At 48.9% G+C, this 18,911-nt stretch overlaps 1 protein-coding gene across 3 annotated transcripts in view; it reads left to right on the top strand.

The window, feature by feature from the left end:
• LOC119963106 (coiled-coil domain-containing protein 158-like) overlaps positions 1-18,911 on the top strand; it is a 336,026-nt gene that overhangs the window by 195,789 nt on the left and 121,326 nt on the right. For all 3 annotated transcript variants that reach the window (XM_038791706.1, XM_038791705.1, XM_038791704.1), the window contains exon 12: positions 8,565-8,762. In XM_038791706.1, the coding sequence (XP_038647634.1) occupies positions 8,565-8,762 (198 nt within the window). The remainder of the gene's footprint in view (positions 1-8,564; positions 8,763-18,911) is intronic.

Below are 18,911 nucleotides of genomic sequence, written 5' to 3' on the forward strand. Positions count from 1 at the left end.
GAGGGAAGGGACCCAACGGACTCCATCGCCCAAATGTTGGGCAATCAAGTAGACAGGGACAGCTTCCCCAGCCCGCAGAACTCGACAGGGCATATACGTCGCTCCGACTGAAACCCAAAACGAGGGAACAGCCGAGAGCGATAATCGCGAAGGTGCACTGGTACCAGGACCGGGTAAATATCCTTGAGGGGGGCCCGGAAAAAAAAGTGTTGCTCATGTGAAGGACACAGAATTAGGGTGTATTAAGACACTGGGGGCGGTCCTTGCAAAAAAGAGGGCCGAATTTAATAAGGCAAAATTGCACTCTGTAAGAGCGGGGTGAGGTTCGGCATGTTGTTCTTGGCCAGACTCTGGGTAACGTACAAGGCGAAAGAGCATTAGTTCGGCACACCAGTGGAGGCTGAAGATTTTGTGCGAATGAACAACCTGGAGAAAGAACAAACGCGGCAACGTTGAGGGCAGTGGAGGAAAAAGGACTGAAAGCAGAGGATGAGATGAGACCAAGACCCATTGTACGGATTCTGTGTTTGCACGGGACTGTGCTGCCTAGTTTTCGGAGTCAAGTTGGAAGACAGACAGACGGGAGAGAGGATAAGGGAAACAGGTGAGGGGGCGAGGAAGGGAACGGAGACAGGCAGACAGAATAGAGACAGGGGTAGACCAACCCAGGGAGGGGAGCCACCGTACTAGCAGGGAGGGCTAGCACGGGAAGACAGGCAGTAAGGGGGGCTGTGGCGTACCTCTCAGGGGAGAGGGAGTGTCTGGCCAAGGGGGAGGGACAAGACAGAAAGGGGGGATAATACAGGGGGAGGGACACTCACTGAACAGAAAAGAGGCAGGAAAGGGTTGGCAGCAAGACAGGTGGCATGGAACAAGCCGAGGAACCAAGATGGCACTGCAAGCAGCCACTTTGGCGGGTTCCTGGGCAAAGTGAGACCCCGGAGTGCAGGAGCGCACCCACGCGGCATACACACAGTTGGTGGCCATGTTAGATGCCCCCTGGACAAAGGGAAACCCTGGAGCGCAGGGGCCCGACCTCATGGCAAGAGCAGCGACTGTGGCCATTTTGGACGGTCCCCGAACAAAGGGACACCCCGGAGTGCAGGCGCACATCCATAAGGTAAGTATGGTTAATACCGCAGGAACGGGGGCCGGGGGGGGGGGAGGGGGGGGGGGGGGGGGGGGGGGGACACCTGAAGGTCACGTGGTGGGTGGGGCAGACGCATCATTCATGCAATGGGACGAGGGCCAGGGGAGTAGCCATACTGATCAAGAGGACGAGATTTACGGAGATTAGGACAGTTACGGACCCAGGGGGACGGTACATCATGATCAGCGGTGTCCTGGAAGGGGCAATGGTAGTCCTGGTAAATGTGTACGCTCCCAACTGGGACAACACAGAATTTATAAAAAAGTCCATTCCAGAAATCCCCGACATTGACACACACCAACTGATTATGAGGGGTGACTTTAATTGTGTACAGGACCCGCTGACCGACCGATCAAACCCCAGAACGGGGAAAAAGACAGGCATGGCTCAGGAGCTGAGGGCAATTATGGAGCAAAGGGGGTGGTGGACCTGTGGAGATTCCTACACCCGGGAGAAAATAAATTCTTGTTCTTCTCACAGATGCACAAGGTATACACTTGCATCGACTTCTTTGCAGTGGTGAAATTGGTGCTTCCAGGAATTATAGGAGCGGAATACTCCGCGATGGACGGGTTCCCGCTGGACTTCTATAAAAAAATTCACACCGGCCGTGGCCCCACATCTAAGGGACATGTTCGCAGATTTGCTGGCAAGGGGCACTTTGCCTCCTACACTAGTGCAGGCCACAATTTCACTGATACTCAAAAAAAGGAAAAGATCCAATGGAATGTGGATCATATAGACCATTTCGCTGCTAAATGTGGAGGCGAAAATACTCGCAAAGGTCCTGGCTAAAAGGCTGGAGAATTGTGTACCAGTGGTGGTCGCTGAGGACCAAACAGGCTTTGCCAAGGCTAGGCAACTCACTACAAAGATCAGCCCTGACCGCCCCTGGGGAGAGAACACCAGAGGTGATCGTCTCCCTGGATGCAGAAACGGCCTTCAACAGAGTTGAATGGAAATACCTCCTTGAGGTGCTGGAACAGTTTAGGCTAGGCGCAGGAATCACTGCCTGGGTGAGACTCCTGTAACAACACTCCCAAGGCGAGCGTTCGAACTAACGCCACCAGCTCTGAATACTTCCAGCGACGAAGAGGCACATGGCAGGGATGCCCATTGTCCCCCTCCTGTTTGCACTAGCAATCAAGTCCCTGGCGATAGCATTGGGGGATGCGAAAAGCTGGAAGGGCATCCAAAGAGGTCACAGTGAGCACAGAGTTTCACTCTATGCAGATGATCTGCTCCTGTACGTCTCAAAGCCACAGGAAGGACTGAAAGCAATCATGCGGATCTTGAAAGAGTTTGGAACCTTCTCAGGTTACAAACTCAACCTGGGCAAAAGCGAGGCAGTCCCAGTGAACCCAAACGGGGGAGGGACAGAGATGGAACGGCGCCCGTTTAAAGTAGCCCAAAATAGATTCCGATACCTGGAGCTCCAAATAGCCAGAGACTGGAGACAAATCTACAAGTGGAACCTGACCAGCCTGGTGGAGGAAGTTAAAAAGGACCGACAGAGATGGGACACACTCCCACTCTCCCTGGCGGGGAGAGCTGACGATCAAAATGATCGTGCTGCCGAGGTTCCCCTTCCTGTTTAGATCCATACCGATCTTCATCCCCAAGGCCTTCTTCCAAATATACATAGCTTAATTATGCCGTTGAGGGGGGGGGGGGGGGGGGGGGGGGGGGGGGGGGGGGCAAGAATCCAAGAATTCCCAAATCAACACTGCAAAGGAGGAAAATTAAGGGAGGCCTGGCACTGCCAAACCTGCAATACTACCACAGGGCAGCAAAAGTGGAAAGAGTGAGGGGGTGGGTGCACGAGCCCAACTCAGAGTGGGTACAGATGGAGGAGGCCTCCTGCAAGGAAACAACCTTCCAGGCCCTAGCTGCGGCAGCAGTCCCACCCCCCTCGATGAAATACACGTCTAGCCCAGTGGTAACGGCCACGCTGAAAATGTGGGGCCAACTAAGACAGCACTTCGGGCTGACCGGGATGTCCCCCTTGGTCCCCATCTGCGGTAACCACAGATTCCTTCCAGCCATGCTACACCCAACTTTTAAAAAATGGACACAGGACAGGGAACGCTGACAGGGACTTTTACATAGGCACAGACTAGCGACATTGAACGAATTGATGAAGGAATGGGAATTGCCAATCGGACAGGAAATGAGACACCTCCAAATAAAACACTTCCTCCGCAAAGAGAAGTACCCCTGGGCCCATCCACAGAAAGGACACGGCTGAAGCCGACGGAGGGAGAAAAAGAAAGGGGGGGGGGTATGAGGGGGGAACAAGGAGAAGGAGAACACACCCTGGACAGACCAGGGGGAGCATCAGGGGGGTGGGTGGATGCGGGGAGGGGTGTTATGCTTGGGGGAGGGGGGGGGGGGGGGTGCAGAGGGGGATGACTTACTGTATCAGACGGCACAAATTTGTAAATAGCGAAAAGTCAGAAAAAGCCTTTTCGCACTGAAACAAAAGTTTCAGTGAAACGAAAACGAACGGCATTGTACATAACTTTGAAAATGCCAACAAAAAGAAAACCTGGAGCACAACCAGTATGATGCCTCTGTCACTTTCTTCCGAAATGCGGGCCGACCTCCGAATCCGTGGCCCATCTCTCCTGGGGTCGTCCTCCAGCCCCTAATGGTCCTCGTCCTCCACGGAGGTGGGCACATGTTCCTCATCCCCAACCTCCAGCACCTCACCCGCTGCTGTGCCAGGTTGTGGAGGACACAGCAGGCCACCACAAAGCTGGCGACCCTCCGGACGGTGTACTGCAGGGCACCACCAGAATGGCCAAGGTATTGGAACCGCATTTTTGAGCAGAGCACTGCTCAGTGACAGCCTTGGTGGCCACATGAGCATTGTTGTACTGGGTCTTCGCATCAGTCTCCAACCTCCATACTGGCATCATTAGCCAGGTCCTCAGCGGGTACCCCTTAACCCCCCCAAGAACCAGCCGCCTATCCTGGGGTGGTCCTCAAAGAGGCTGGGGATGACCGACTGTCCCAGGACGTAGCTGTCGTGGACACTCCCTGGGAAGTGCACACACACATGCATGATCTTCATGTGGTGGTCACGTACGAGCTGTGTTCAGGGAGTGGAACTCCTTTTAATGTAGGGCACTCCCAGATGGCCTGGCGAGCGCATGGCGACATGCATGCAGTCTATCAGCCCTTGGATCTGGGGCATCCTGACAATGGCGGAGAATCCTGCTGCCTGGGCATCTTGCTGGGCTTGGCCATGTCAAAGTTGAAGTAGTTTTCTGCCCGGGCAAACAGGGCATCCGTGACCTGTCGGAGGCACCTGTGGGCTCTGGCCGGCGAGATGCCACACTGGTCCCCACTCGAACCCTCGAATGATCCCAAGACGTAAAATCCAGGGCTGCGATGACCTTGACGGTCAAAGAGCAGGTGTCCTCCTCCACGCAGTGCCAAGTCCAAAAGAACATGGCACAGGAGCCGCACCGTCTCCTTGTCGCGGCGGAACCTCCTGCGGCATGTGCTGTACGTCATCTGTTCAAACGACCAACAACACCCGTACACACTAGGCCATCGTGGACCACCCCCTCTGGGTCCCTGCCTGGCCTGATGGGTGGCCAGGTCCTCAGGATGTGGGGCGGTGGTCCGGTACGTGGGCCGCCGCTTTCAGCATTTGCAGACCCTACTCCTGGTGGCCGCCCGGGCTACCAACAACACCACTGGGGCCTGTTCTGCGAATTCCAAAATACTGTCGACACCATTCAATATCTGTAAGAAATTGGGAGAGGGTGTGACACTGACAAACTGTGGTGCTCCCATCCCAGGACACTTCATTTCCCCCATTGATCCACCCCTCAACGGACCCCAGACACCCACTGATAATGTATCCTGGACCAGGTGCTGGTCCCCTCCCCGTTGCACTCACACAGCCCCTGGAGCTCTGTTCCATGCCCTGGGTGTTCAGATGTTGGCTGCTGCATGTGTGGTGTTGCCTCCCGTAGTGTTCTGGCACAGTGTCCAGGCATCACGGTCTGATTGAGATGTTAGGTAATGATTCCCATATGCTACATGGCCCGCCCACCCATGGGAATCCACTTGGGTTGTGTGAAGTGCTCACTTAACTATGATTGCCAAATCCGTACAGGAGTAGCCTTCAGCTGCACAGCCAGATACCTCGGCAGTCGGTGGGGTTATGGGTGGTCGTGGGGCAGACGGGCTGAGACAAGGGTTGCCCATGGAACGGGTACACGTATCAGGGATTGGCATGGTGGTGCCGTGCACAGTTGCTTCACCCCCCAGTCTCCCACCCCTGTGGAGGGTCCCCCAGCCCCTGTCGAGCACTGGGGCAGCAAGCCCAGTGCCCCGGGTTCTTTGCCTGTGAACAAAGATGACTACTTACATCCTCGGCTCCCTGCAGAAGCCCTTCCTCCTGTTCGCCTTTTAAAGAGCAGTACTAATTGGCACAAGCGTGACCAGTTGCTGGGGAGGCCAATGAATCTTGGGAAGCCCTTGGAAATGGGGGTCACTCTCGTTAATTGTATGGAAATGAGGCTTAAGTGGTGATAATTGGTTTCTCGCCAAATGACGGCAAGATCCCGATCTCGCCTATGGGAGCGGGGTCGGTTGTAGTGCAAACTGTTTGGTGCCTGGCGCGGTTCTCGTTTTCAGCCTCTCCCGCTATTCACCAACCTTGTTTCCCTTGAACGAGAATGCAACGAGGCCAGAGAATTGCGTCCTAAATTTTTTTTCGCGACCTGATTCGCACCTCCTATGGGAGATGAAAATCTAGCCCCATTGATTGATTCCAATGATAAACTTGTGTGATACTTTGCTGTCAATTGAGAAGGCTACTTGAAATTTGTCTTGCCATCATTCAATTAACTCATCTAAAGCTGGCACACAACTCATACAAAATGTGAATTGCATCTTGGTTGTATTATTTCAATCGCTGTCTGTCATCGTAGCCCTTTTTGAAACAGTAAAGGATAGATCTGTAACCATAATTTATTGATATGAACACTGTTCGTCAAGTCATTTCACAAGAGAATTATCAAACAAAATTTGACACTTAGCCACACAATTGACCTAAAACTTGATCAAAGAGGTAAGTTTTAAGGACCAAGTTGCAGGAGCAAGCAAAAGACACAGAGAGCTGTTGGGAGCAAATTCCAGAGCTGAGGGCCTTGACAGCTAAAAGCACTTGCCGCTAATGGTGGGGCAATGGAAATTGGAGTCTTACAAGAAGCCAAAATTAGAGGAATGCAGAGATCTCGGTGGGGTGTAGGGCTGCAGGAAAGGGATAAGACCTTGAAGTGACTTAAAGGCAAGACCAAGAATTTTTAAATCCTGCCATTGCCTGATTGGGAAACAACTTGGGTTAGCCAGCACAGGGGTGATGGATGAATAGGATGATGTGAGCTCGGATATGGCTGCAGCGTTTTGGCTAAGTTGAAGTTTATAGACTATTACATACAATCTGTGGCAGAGAAATAGGTCAATTTGTCCAATCAGTACATGCTGCTGTTTACGCTCCATTTCAGCCTCCTCCCACGTTTCATTATCTCAATCTATCACCGTAACCCTATATTACCTTCTGTCTCATATTCTTGTCCAGATTCCCTTTAATGCAACGATATAATGTTTTACCCTGTGGTAGTGAGGGCCACATTTTCACTAATCTTCAGGTCAAGAAGTTTCTTCTGAATTCCCACTTGGACATCTTGGTGGTCATCTTAAATTCTTTGGGAAACCCAGAAAAGAGCATTGGCATATTCAAATACAGAAGTAGCAAAGGCATAGATGAATGCGACAACAGCTGAAGTACTGAGGCAGAGAGAAATGAATCAGATGGAGTCAACCTGTACTTCAGAAAGCAAGATTGTATTGGACAAATTTCATAGAATTCATCTGATCATGATTTGATGGATGAGGAAACTGGAGTGGATGTGCACAAGGATTTTTCAGCAGGTGTTGAAGGGACCACAGAGCAGCCGATTGGAGAATTTGAAGAAGCATGGAATGAGAAGGAATTACATTAAAAACTGGTTAGAGGGAGAGAAACAGAAGGTGGAAGTTAATGTCGGTGATAGTGGTCTTGCCTGCTGGCTGGAGAGTTAGCAAGAGCTAGCTGTCGCCTACTTAATGGAAGGCTTGCTTTATTAATCAGACACTGTACTGGCCAGTGGTATGGCCCATGTCCACCAGCCATCAAATGAGCCAAGGGGAATGTCATTAAATTCCACCCAGAGAGTAGGAAAATGAAGTTTCTCAGTGATGAAAATAGATAGTGATGGCTCACGGCGTTGTTTTTGTTCTGCTTTTGTTCACCATGTACAGCAACGATTTTGTATGGGCATTCAAATTTGCAGGCAAGACTGAAATAGGAGAAATAGAAAATAAATTTGAGTATCAAGTGAAGCTATGAAGGGATGTTGATAGAGTGGTGCAATGGGCGAAAGAAAGTGCCAAGTGGAATTCCGTGTCAGTAAATTGTGAGATGGTACACTTCAATTAAAAGTATAAAATTTAAATAATTGTACTTTTGGAAGAAAGCTGAATGATGTGCAACAGTAAAGATACCACCTGAAGTTGATAGGGAAATGGGCAAAAAGTGCAATGCTGGTAAAGAATATAAAAGTTGCGATGGAACTGTGAATCAATGTAAAACCTTCAATAGTGGGCAATTTTGAGATTCATATTACAGGAAGACAATAGAGAGGGACAACGTAGATTTGTTAGGATACTGTCTGGTATAAGCAAATATGAATACAGAAAATGTCTTGGAAAATTTAAGGCAGTTTTCATTAAAACTCAGATAAATGGATAATTTGATTGAAGTGCTTAAATTATGGAGCAGTGGGCCAGTGTAGAAAGGGACAGATTATTCCCAGTGACTCAGATCCAGAGCAGGCGAATTAGATGCAAGGAGGAGGTCTCCCTAGTCTTTGTGTCAAAATCAAGAATAAATAAACTGCTTACTGCTTTCCTGGTCTTCACCCCCTTTCACTCCTTCCATACAGTGTCCCATTTGCCTCCTCCTTATAGTCAGTAGCACCCATCTCACTCAGCATGTCAGCCTCCAGTCAACTGAGAGCTGTGGGTCTTTTGATTATTTTTCTGCTCATGGCTTCCTGATCCTACAAAACTTATCCAGTGGCTCCAATTTAACTTTTTTTGGAAAAACTGAAAAGGGGCCTGTCAGGCAAATCCCACCCTCTTGGTCAAGGTGAGGGATGGGAGAAAGGAATGAATTGCGTCTGTGCACCTGCACCTGTGAGTTCCCGCCAACTGCAACTTTTTGCACATCCAGTCTGGTATGCCCTTATTGCCTCCATCTCATGAAGAATAAAAAGAAAACTCTCCTTTTCTTTGCTTGTGACAGAAGTGTTTTCCAATTTTGTGTCAGTTTTGTGTGTTTGACTTTCAGGCTGACTATTGTAAAGTTGAAGAGGACCTCAAAGTGGCAAAAGAGCAAAATCAGAAGCTGTGGGAACGTGGCACAAGTGTTAGCATCTCTGTTGAAAGCCTGAAGCAGGAATTGGAATGCAAAAATCAGGAAATTCTGCGGCTGGATGGTGTAATAAACTCTCTGAAGGAGCAGTACCAACATCAGTTACAATGTCAGGTTAGTAAACACAGTGCTTATCAAACCTTTTCAATTGGATTGGCGATCGTGGGCCCCTCTGCACCCCAATTCAACACATCTAAACTATAACATTAAAAAATACTTATATTTGACACTCTTTATTCATGTTGAATATTTTTTTTAGACTCCTGACTTTTAACCTAGGATAAACTCGTCTGACACCAGCCTTTGTAAAAGTGGGCCTACCTACTAAACATCCTGTTGCACACAGTGTTCCTCCATGCCACTCCCTCCGAGGTGAACAGCCAGCCTACACTGCTCTGCTGCCCTTCTCCTGCTGGACACTAAAAGGGTTAGAAGGTGCTATCGGATCAGAGTAGCCTTTTGCTGCAGTGCCTTGTGTAGATGATACGTCCTGCTGCCACTCTAAACCAATGGTGAAATGAATGATTAAAGTGGTAGATGGGGTGCTGATCAAGCAGACTACTTTTTTTTTTCTGGATGGTGCCAAGCTTATTGAGTGCTGTTGGAGCTGCATTCAGGATAATATTCCATCACACCCCTGATTTGTGCCCTGTAGATGGTGAATAGGCTTTGGGGAGTCAGAAGGTGAGTTGCTTGCCACCAAATAGCCAGCCTCTGATCTGCTCTTGTCGCCACACTATTTTTGAAGCTGCTCCAGTTAAGGTTTTAGTCTATGGTGAGTCCCAAAATATTGATGGTGAGATGTTTGGTGATGGTAATGCTCTTGAATGTCATGAGGAAATGGATAGATTATCTTTACTTGAAGATGGTCATTGCCTGGCACTGGTGTAGCATGAATCTGTTAGTTGCCATATCAACCTGGATGGTGTGATAAACCAACCATATAAGCCTGAATGTTGTCCACATCTTGCTGCATGTGGACATGGCTGTCTTCATTATCTGACGAATTCTGAGTGGAACTAAACTCTGTGCAATCATTTGTGTATATCTCCATTTCAAACTTTATGGTAGAGGTTGATGAGGCAGCTGTACATGGTTGCGTCAAGACCATTTTAAAAAAGATATATTTACGGGATGTGGACGTCACTGGTTAGGCCAGCATTTATTGCCCATCCCCAGTTGCCCTTCACAAGGTGGTGGTGAGTTGCCTTCTTGAATGCTGCAGTCCTTGGGGTGTAGGTACACCCACTGTGCTGTTAGGGAGGGAGGTCCAGGAAGTTGCCCCAGCGACAGTGAAGGAACGGTGATATATTTCCAAGTCAGGGTGGTGAGTGACTTGGAGCGGAACCTCAAGGTGGTGGGGTTCCTAGGTATCTGCTGCTCATTCAGGCAAGTGGAGAAACATTTAAGCATATATCATATAATTTAGGTAGAATTTCATATATCAGAATCAATCTGTGGCTGAAAACCAAGCCAAGAGGCTGAGTTTGCAGCAGTCACTTAAATATAATCCCTTGCCTGTGAAAGTGTTTGACTTTTTTTCTTTAAGTATGAAGTCTGCTATCATACATGCCACAGGTTCTAATTCTACATATTCTTTTATTGGGCCTTGAAGTGCTTCTTTATTCCTTCTATTATTCCCAAGGGTTTTCCGGTGAAAGACTCAGGTTGGAAAACTTTTCCTCTAACCACAAGACATTCTACAAGTGTGGGATTGGCAGTGTAAATTTCAAAGCAGAAACATTGTCAAGAGTAGAACCTGAAACGGACTATTTTCTAAATGCAGGTCAGGACAGATTTTTGAATAACGTTCCCAATGACCAGAGAGAAAAACACAGTCTCTTCCACACTGGAACAGGGCTTCTCCAGTTTTACCACCTAGAATCATAAAGGTTTACAACATGGAAACAGGCCCTTCGGCCCAACTTGTCCATGCCGTCCAGTTTTTAACACTAAGCTAGTCCCAATTGCCCACATTTGGCCCATGTCCCTCTATACCCATCTTAGCTATATAACTGTCAAATGCTTTTTAAGAGACAAAATTGTACCTGCCTCTGCTAATATTAATCTTTATTAGTGTCTCAAGTAGGCTTACATTAACACTGCAATGAAGTTACTGTGAAAAGCCCCTCGTCACACTCCGGCGCCTGTTCGGTGTTGCTAAATGTTGCTAAGTGTGCTTTACACTTAATTTGCTCTGTTTAATCACCTTGCTCTAGAGTCACCAGGTATCTTTATGATACCACCACGAGGTTCAAGTTCAAGTGCTGATCAATAATGCAATACACCAGTTAGTAAGGTTCAAATCAAAACACACTTATTATATACACAGTCAATCGCTACTCATGCATAAAATACTATTCACTAGGCTATCACTAACACTAACAGGCCAATACTTAGCTTTGGAAAAGGGACCCACTAGGTCGGGGAACAATTGGCCTCTCGTTCGATCCTGAGTCTGCAGGCTTCCAGCTGGTATGGACTAAGGGTTAGGAGCGCCTATCCCGTAGCGTGCGTTGACTGGACACATACTTGTTGGTGCAGCTGCTAGGCAGGTCTCTGTCAAGGGTTGTTTCGAGTTTCTGGGAGACCCTGCCAAGAAGAACAAATTGAACTTGGGGACTCTATAGTCCCCAGGGGCTTCGCGCCCTTTTGGGCGGACCCCGTACCTGGTTCCAAGTGATTGGACTGAGTTCTGATCACTTGGATCGATTTCTCCAATACTGGAGCTGTTCCCTGATCGCTGGGGGTTCCTAAGTGTCCGTTGGCTTCTTTTGTCTTGGCTCCTGCTGGCGCCAAGGAGTCTGGTTTGGTCTTGATTACTCTTAATGTACCAATTGTTCCCGGGGATCGCTCATTACTATGCAGGTGGTTTTTGGTTTCGAGTCTGTCTGGGTTCTGCAAGTCCTAATATACAGGAAACTTTGCACCTGCTTGTTTTTCTGTCCTTGGCTGATTTTCCCTGCATTCTTAGCGAATCTCCATTTTAAAGTCGGGAAGTGGCCAACCCAGGTGGCTACATCGGGTACTCCGGGAGAACTCAGAACGTCCAATTCACCGAACAGGCATTTCTTTCGGGACTTTGTGGGAGAAAACCGGAGCAGCCGGAGGAAACCCGCACAGACACGGGGAGAATGTGCAGACTCCGCACAGCGACCCAAGCCAGGAATCGAACCTGGGTCCCTGTCGCTGTGAAGCAACAGTGCTAACCACTGCGCAACCGTGCTGCCTGTGGCAGCTCGTTCCAGACACTCACCACCCTCTGTGCGAAAACATTTCCCCTCTGGACCCTTTTGTATCTCCCCCCCCTCTCAACTTAAGTCAATGCCCTCTAGTTTTAGACTCCCCTACCTTTGGGAAAAGATGTTGACTATCTACCTTATCCATGCCGCTCATTCTTTTATAGATCTCTATAAGATCATCCCTAAGCCTCCTTCGCTCCTGGGAAAAAAGTCCCAGCCGATCCAGTCTCTCCTTATAACTCAAACCATCAGGTCGCTGTGGCATCCTAGTAAATATTTTCCCCATCTTTCTAGTTTAGTAATATCCTTTCCATAATAGGGTGACCAGAACTGTACACACTATTTCAATTGTGGCCTTACTAATGTCTTGTACAATTTCAACAAGATGTTCCAACTGCTGTATTCAATGTTCTGACCAATGAAACCAAGCATGACAAATGCTTTCTTCACCATCCTGTCCAACTGTGACTCCACTTTCAAGGAGCTATGAGCCTGTACTCCCAGATCTCTTTGTTCTGTAACTCTCCCCAACACCCTACCATTAACTGAGTAGGTCCTGCCCCGATTTGATCTACCAAAATGCATCACCTCACATTTATCTAAATTAAACTCCATCAGCCAATCATCAGCCCACTGACCCAATTGATCAAGATCCCGTTGCAATCCTAGATAACCTTCTTCACCATCTACTATGTCACCAATCTTGGTGTCATCTGCAAACTTACTAACCACGCCTTCTAAATTCTCATCCAAATCATAAATATGAATAACAAATAACAGTGGACCCAGCACTGATTCCTGAGGCACACTGCTGGTCACAGGGCTCCAGTTTGAAAAAACACCCTCTACAACCACCCTTTGTCTTCTGTCGTCAAACCAATTGACGACCTCGCCCTAGATCCCGTGAAATGTAACCTAATGCAACAACCTACCATGTAATACCTTGTCAAAGGCCTTGCGGACGTCAGGTAGATAATGTCGACTTTCAGCGGGAGCAGGGTTTGAGGGAATATCAGGTAAGCTCTTCCTTTCTTTTTCTTTTTCTTGTTTTTTTTTTAAATCTAGAGGTGATGTCAGGGAAGGCAGTACAATGCTCCTCCTGCAGAATGTTTGAGGTGAGGGACACCGTCAGTGTCCCTGCTGATTTTATCTGTGGGAAGTGCACCCAACTCCAGCTCCTCAAAAACCGTGTTAGGGACCTGGAGCTTGAGCTGGGTGAACTTCGAATCATTCGGGAGGCAGAGGGGGTCATAGATAGAAGCTTCAGGGAGGTAGTTACACCAAAGACTGGAGATAGATGGGTAACTGTAAGAAGGACTGGGAAGAAGCAGTCAGTGCAGGGACCCCCTGCGGTCGTTCCCCTGAGTAACAAGTATACTGTTTTGGATACTTGTGGGGGGGGGGACTTACCAGCGGTAAGCCATGGGGTACGGGCCTCTGGCACGGAGTCTGTCCCTGTTGCTCAGAAGGGAAGGGGGGAAAGGAGTAGAACATTAGTAATTGGGGACTCAATAGTCAGGGGCACAGATAGTAGATTTTGTGGGAGCGAGAGAGACTCACGTTTGGTATGTTGCCTCCCAGGTGCAAGGGTACGTGATGTCTCGGATCGTGTTTTCCGGGTCCTTAAGGGGGAGGGGGAGCAGCCCCAAGTCGTAGTCCACATTGGCACTAACGACATAGGTAGGAAAGGGGACAAGGATGTCAGGCAGGCCTTTAGGGAGCTAGGATCAAAAGCTCAGAGCAAGAACAAACAGAGTTGTTATCTCTGGGTTGTTGCCCGTGCCATGTGATAGTGAGACGAGGAATAGGGAGAGAGAGCAATTAAACACGTGGCTACAGGGATGGTGCAGGCGGGAGGGATTCAGATTTCTGGATAACTGGGGCTCTTTCTGGGGAAGGTGGGACCTCTATAGACAGGATGGTCTACATCTGAACCTGAGGGGCACCAATATCCTGGGGGGGAGATTTGTTAGTGCTCTTTGGGGGGGTTTAAACTAATTCAGCAGGGGCATGGGAACCTGGATTGTAGTTTTGGGGTACGGGAGATTGAGAGTATAGAGGTCAGGAGCACAGATTTGACTTCGCAGGAGGGTGCCAGTGTTCAGGTAGGTGGTTTGAAGTCTATCTACTTCAATGCCAGGAGTATACGAAATAAGGTAGGGGAACTGGCAGCATGGGTTGGTACCTGGGACTTCGATGTTGTGGCCATTTCAGAGACATGGATAGAGCAGGGACAGGAATGGTTGTTGCATGTTCCGGGGTTTAGGTGTTTTAGTAAGCTCAGAGAAGGGGGCAAAAGAGGGGGAGATGTGGCGCTGCTAGTAAAGGACACTATTACGGTGGCGGAAAGGATGCTAGATGGGGATTCTTCTTCTGAGGTAGTATGGGCTGAGGTTAGAAACAGGAAAGGAGAGGTCACCCTGTTGGGAGTTTTCTATAGGCCACCTAATAGTTCTAGGGATGTAGAGGAAAGGATGGCGAAGATGATTCTGGAAAAGAGCGAAAGTAACAGGGTAGTTGTTATGGGAGACTTTAACTTTCCAAATATTGACTGGAAAAGATATAGTTCGAGTACATTAGATGGGTCGTTCTTTGTACAATGTGTGCAGGAGGGTTTCCTGACACAATATGTTGACAGGCCAACAAGAGGCGAGGCCTGGTTTTGGGTAATGAACCAGGCCAGGTGTTAGATCTGGAGGTAGGTGAGCACTTTGGAGACAGTGACCACAATTCGGTGACCTTTACGTTAGTGATGGAAAGGTATAAGTATACCCCGCAGGGCAAGAGTTATAGCTGGGGGGAGGGCAATTATGATGCCATTAGACATGACTTAGGATGTGTAGGTTGGAGAAGTATGCTGCAAGGGTTGGGCACACTGGATATGTGGAGCTTGTTCAAGGAACAGTTATTGCGTGTTCTTGATAAGTACGTACCAGTCAGGCAGGGAGGAAGGGGTAGAGCGAGGGAACCGTGGTTTACCAAAGAAGTGGAATCTCTTGTTAAGAGGAAGAAGGAGGCCTATGTGAAGATGAGGCATGAAGTTTCAGTTGGAGCGCTTGATAGTTACAAGGAAGCGAGGAAGGATCTAAAGAGAGAGCTAAGAAGAGCAAGGAGGGGACATGAGAAGTCTTTGGCAGGTAGGATCAAGGAAAACCCAAAAGCTTTCTATAGGTATGTCAGGAATAAAAGAATGACGAGGGTAAGAGTAGGGCCAGTCAAGGACAGTGGTGGGAAGTTGTGTGTGGAGGCTGAGGAGATAAGCGAGATACTAAATTAATACTTTTCGTCAGTATTCACTCAGGAAAAAGATAATGTTGTGGAGGAGAATGCTGAGACCCAGGCTATTAAAATAGATGGCATTGAGGTGCGTAGGGAAAAAGTGTTGGCAATTCTGGACAAGGTGAAAATAGATAAGTCCCCGGGGCCTGATGGGATTTATCCTAGGATTCTCTGGGAAGCCAGGGAAGAGATTGCTGAGCCTTTGGCTTTGATTTTTATGTCATCATTGGCTACAGGAATAGTGCCAGAGGACTGGAGGATAGCAAATGTGGTCCCTTTGTTCAAGAAGGGGAGTAGAGATAACCCCGGTAACTATAGGCCGGTGAGCCTCACGTCTGTTGTGGGTAAAGTCTTGGAGAGGATTATAAGAGATACGATTTATAATCATCTAGATAGGAATAATATGATTAGGGATAGTCAGCATGGTTTTGTGAAGGGTAGGTCATGCCTTACAAACCTTATCGAGTTCTTTGAGAAGGTGACTGAACAGGTAGACGAGGGTAGAGCAGTTGATGTGGTGTATATGGATTTCAGTAAAGCGTTTGATAAGGTTCCCCACGGTCGGCTATTGCAGAAAATACAGAGGCTGGGGATTGAGGGTGATTTAGAGATGTGGATCAGAAATTGGCTAGTTGAAAGAAGACAGAGGGTGGTGGTTGATGGCAAATGTTCAGAATGGAGTTCAGTTACGAGTGGCGTACCACAAGGATCTGTTCTGGGGCCGTTGCTGTTTGTCATTTTTATAAATGACCTAGAGGAGGGCACAGAAGGTTGGGTGAGTAAATTTGCAGACGACACTAAAGTCGGTGGAGTTGTAGACAGTGTGGAAGGATGTTGCAGGTTACAGAGGGACATAGATAAGCTGCAGAGCTGGGCTGAGAGGTGGCAAATGGAGTTTAATGTAGAGAAGTGTGAGGTGATTCACTTTGGAAAGAATAACAGAAATGCGGAATATTTGGCTAATGGTAAAATTCTTGGTAGTGTGGATGAGCAGAGGGATCTCGGTGTCCATGTACATAGATCCCTGAAAGTTGCCACCCAGGTTGATAGGGTTGTGAAGAAGGCCTATGGTGTGTTGGCCTTTATTGGTAGAGGGATTGAGTTCCGGAGCCATGAGGTCATGTTGCAGCTGGACAAAACTCTGGTACGGCCGCATTTGGAGTATTGCGTACAGTTCTGGTCACCTCATTATAGGAAGGACATGGAAGCTTTGGAACGGGTGCAGAGGAGATTTACCAGGATGTTGCCTGGTATGGAGGGAAAATCTTATGGGGAAAGGCTGATGGACTTGAGGTTGTTTTCGTTAGAGAGAAGAAGGTTAAGAGGTGACTTAATAGAGACATACAAAATGATCAGAGGGTTAGATAGGGTGGACAGTGAGAGCCTTCTCCCGCGGATGGAGGTGGCTAGCACGAGGGGACATAGCCTTAAATTGAGGGGTAATAGATATAGGACAGAGGTCAGAGGTAGGTTTTTTACGCAAAGAGTGGTGAGGCCGTGGAATGCCCTACCTGCAACGGTAGTGCACTCGCCAACATTGAGGGCATTTAAAAGTTTATTGGATAAGCATATGGATGATAATGGCATAGTGTAGGTTAGATGGCCTTTAGTTTTTGACTTCCCATGTCGGTGCAACATCGTGGGCCGAAGGGCCTGTACTGCGCTGTATCGTTCTATGTTCTATGTTCTACACTGCCCTCATGTACCTTCCTGGTTACCCCTTCAAAAAACTCAATCAAATTTATGAGACATGGGGCTGAATTCTCTGATTCTGAAGCTATGATCCACGCTGGCGTTTTACACCAGAAGAAATGGTGTAAAACAGCCACCGATCCTCCATTTGGCTGGGGGCTTGCACGCTGGCAGCATAGAGCACCCGGCTCTAGCTGCCAATATGGCCCGGAGAATTGCCGGGTCCGTGGCCACGCATGCGCATGGCGGAGGCCGCTGGCGTATCCTGCCCGCGAAATAGTGCCCCTACTTCGGCCAGCTTGCGGGCCCCGGACCACCCATCCACAGTGCCCCCAGCCCCGAATATTGTCCCACCCCTGCCTGCGGATCCGGCTTACCCTGACTGAGGCGGCGCTGGACTTAGTCCGTAGCCACAACGCCGAGTTCCCAATGAATGAGACCACACGCGACCCACGCCGTCGGACACTCGGCCGGCCGGGGGCAGAGCATTGGGGGGCGGGCCTTGTCGATATGTGGCCCTGAGTACTCTGAGAGTCGGGACTTGGTCAGGAACTTTAATTCTCCGGCCGATTGGCAAACGCAATTTCACCGTCGGCGACCGGAGAATCCAGCCCATGATTTTCTACTCACAAAGCCATGCTGACTGTCCCTAATCAGTCCTTGCCTCTCTAAATGCCTGTAGATCCTGTCTCTCAGAATACTTTGTAACAACTTTTGTTTTAATGTATTTCATTACAAACTTATATCAAAACAGGTCATAGCAAACAAACATCCCGGGAAACATACTTCCCAACGATCAACTATACAGTCTGTACAGATTTTCCCCCTTTTTCACCCTCCCACCCTCCTCCCTAACGACGAATAGCCCCTCAAATATGGTCCGAAACACCCCCTACCTTTTCTCAAGCACCCTTGCAGAGCACCATAACTCATACTTTATCTTCTCTAACTGCATGAAGTTGTACAGGTCACCCAACCAAGCCGCTACCCCGGTGGTGATGCTGACCGCCCTCTACCAAAATTCGCCGCCGTGCAATCAGAGAGGCGAAGGCGATGACATCGGCCTTCCTCCACTCCATGAGCTCCGGCTTCTCTGAAACCCCAAATATCGCCATCAAAGGGTCCGGGCCCACCTCCTCCTTCACTATCCTGGCTAAGACCACAAACACTCCCACCCAGAATCTTCCCAATTTTTTGATACCCCAAAACGTGTGAGTGTTTTTTTGACCCCTGCCCACACCTCTCACACTCATCTGCTACGCACTGAAAGAACTCACTCATTCTAGGCCAAGTCATATGCACCCTGTGCACCACCTTAAACTGTATCAGGTTCATCCTTGCACAAGAGGAGGTCCCGTTTACACTACGCAGTGCCTAACACCATCCTCCCCAATTGATCTCCTCTCCCAACTCCACTTCCCATTCACCAGCCGCTCGCCTCGCTGCTCCCCTAGCCACTTGTGTATATCCCCAATTCTTCCCTCCCCTTCCACATCCGGAAGCAGCAGCCACTCAGCAGGGTATATCCAGGCAACCTAGGGAGCCCCCCCAGGCCTTTTGTGCAAAGTCTCTAACCTGCAGATACCTGAACTCACTCCCCCTCGGCAGCTCTCCCCTCTCCCTTTGCTCCTCCAGACTGGCAAACCCTTCCCCCAAATACAGATCCCTCACCTTGACCAGCCCCACTTTCCACCACTTCCTATATACACTTTCCACCCCCACCGGCTCAAACCCATGATTCTTGCACAGTGGCGTTAGCACCGACATCCCTTCCACCCTAAAATGCCACATCAACTGATTCCATATCTTCACCGTGAACTGCACCACCGGGCTCCCTGAATACCTACTCGGAGCCATTGGCAATGCTGCCGTCACCATAACCCTCAAACTAGACCCCTTACAAGATTCCTCCTCCATCCTAACCCACTCTACCCCTTCTCCTTCCCACTGGCAACGCCAACCCCCCCTGCTGCCTTTGCCTCTGTAGAAGGGTCCTCCTCACCCTCGGCACCTTCCCGCCCATATAAAGTCTAAAATGATCGGTCCACTT

The sequence above is a fragment of the Scyliorhinus canicula genome, chromosome 3 (assembly GCF_902713615.1).
Source record: "Scyliorhinus canicula chromosome 3, sScyCan1.1, whole genome shotgun sequence".
NCBI lineage: Eukaryota > Metazoa > Chordata > Chondrichthyes > Carcharhiniformes > Scyliorhinidae > Scyliorhinus > Scyliorhinus canicula.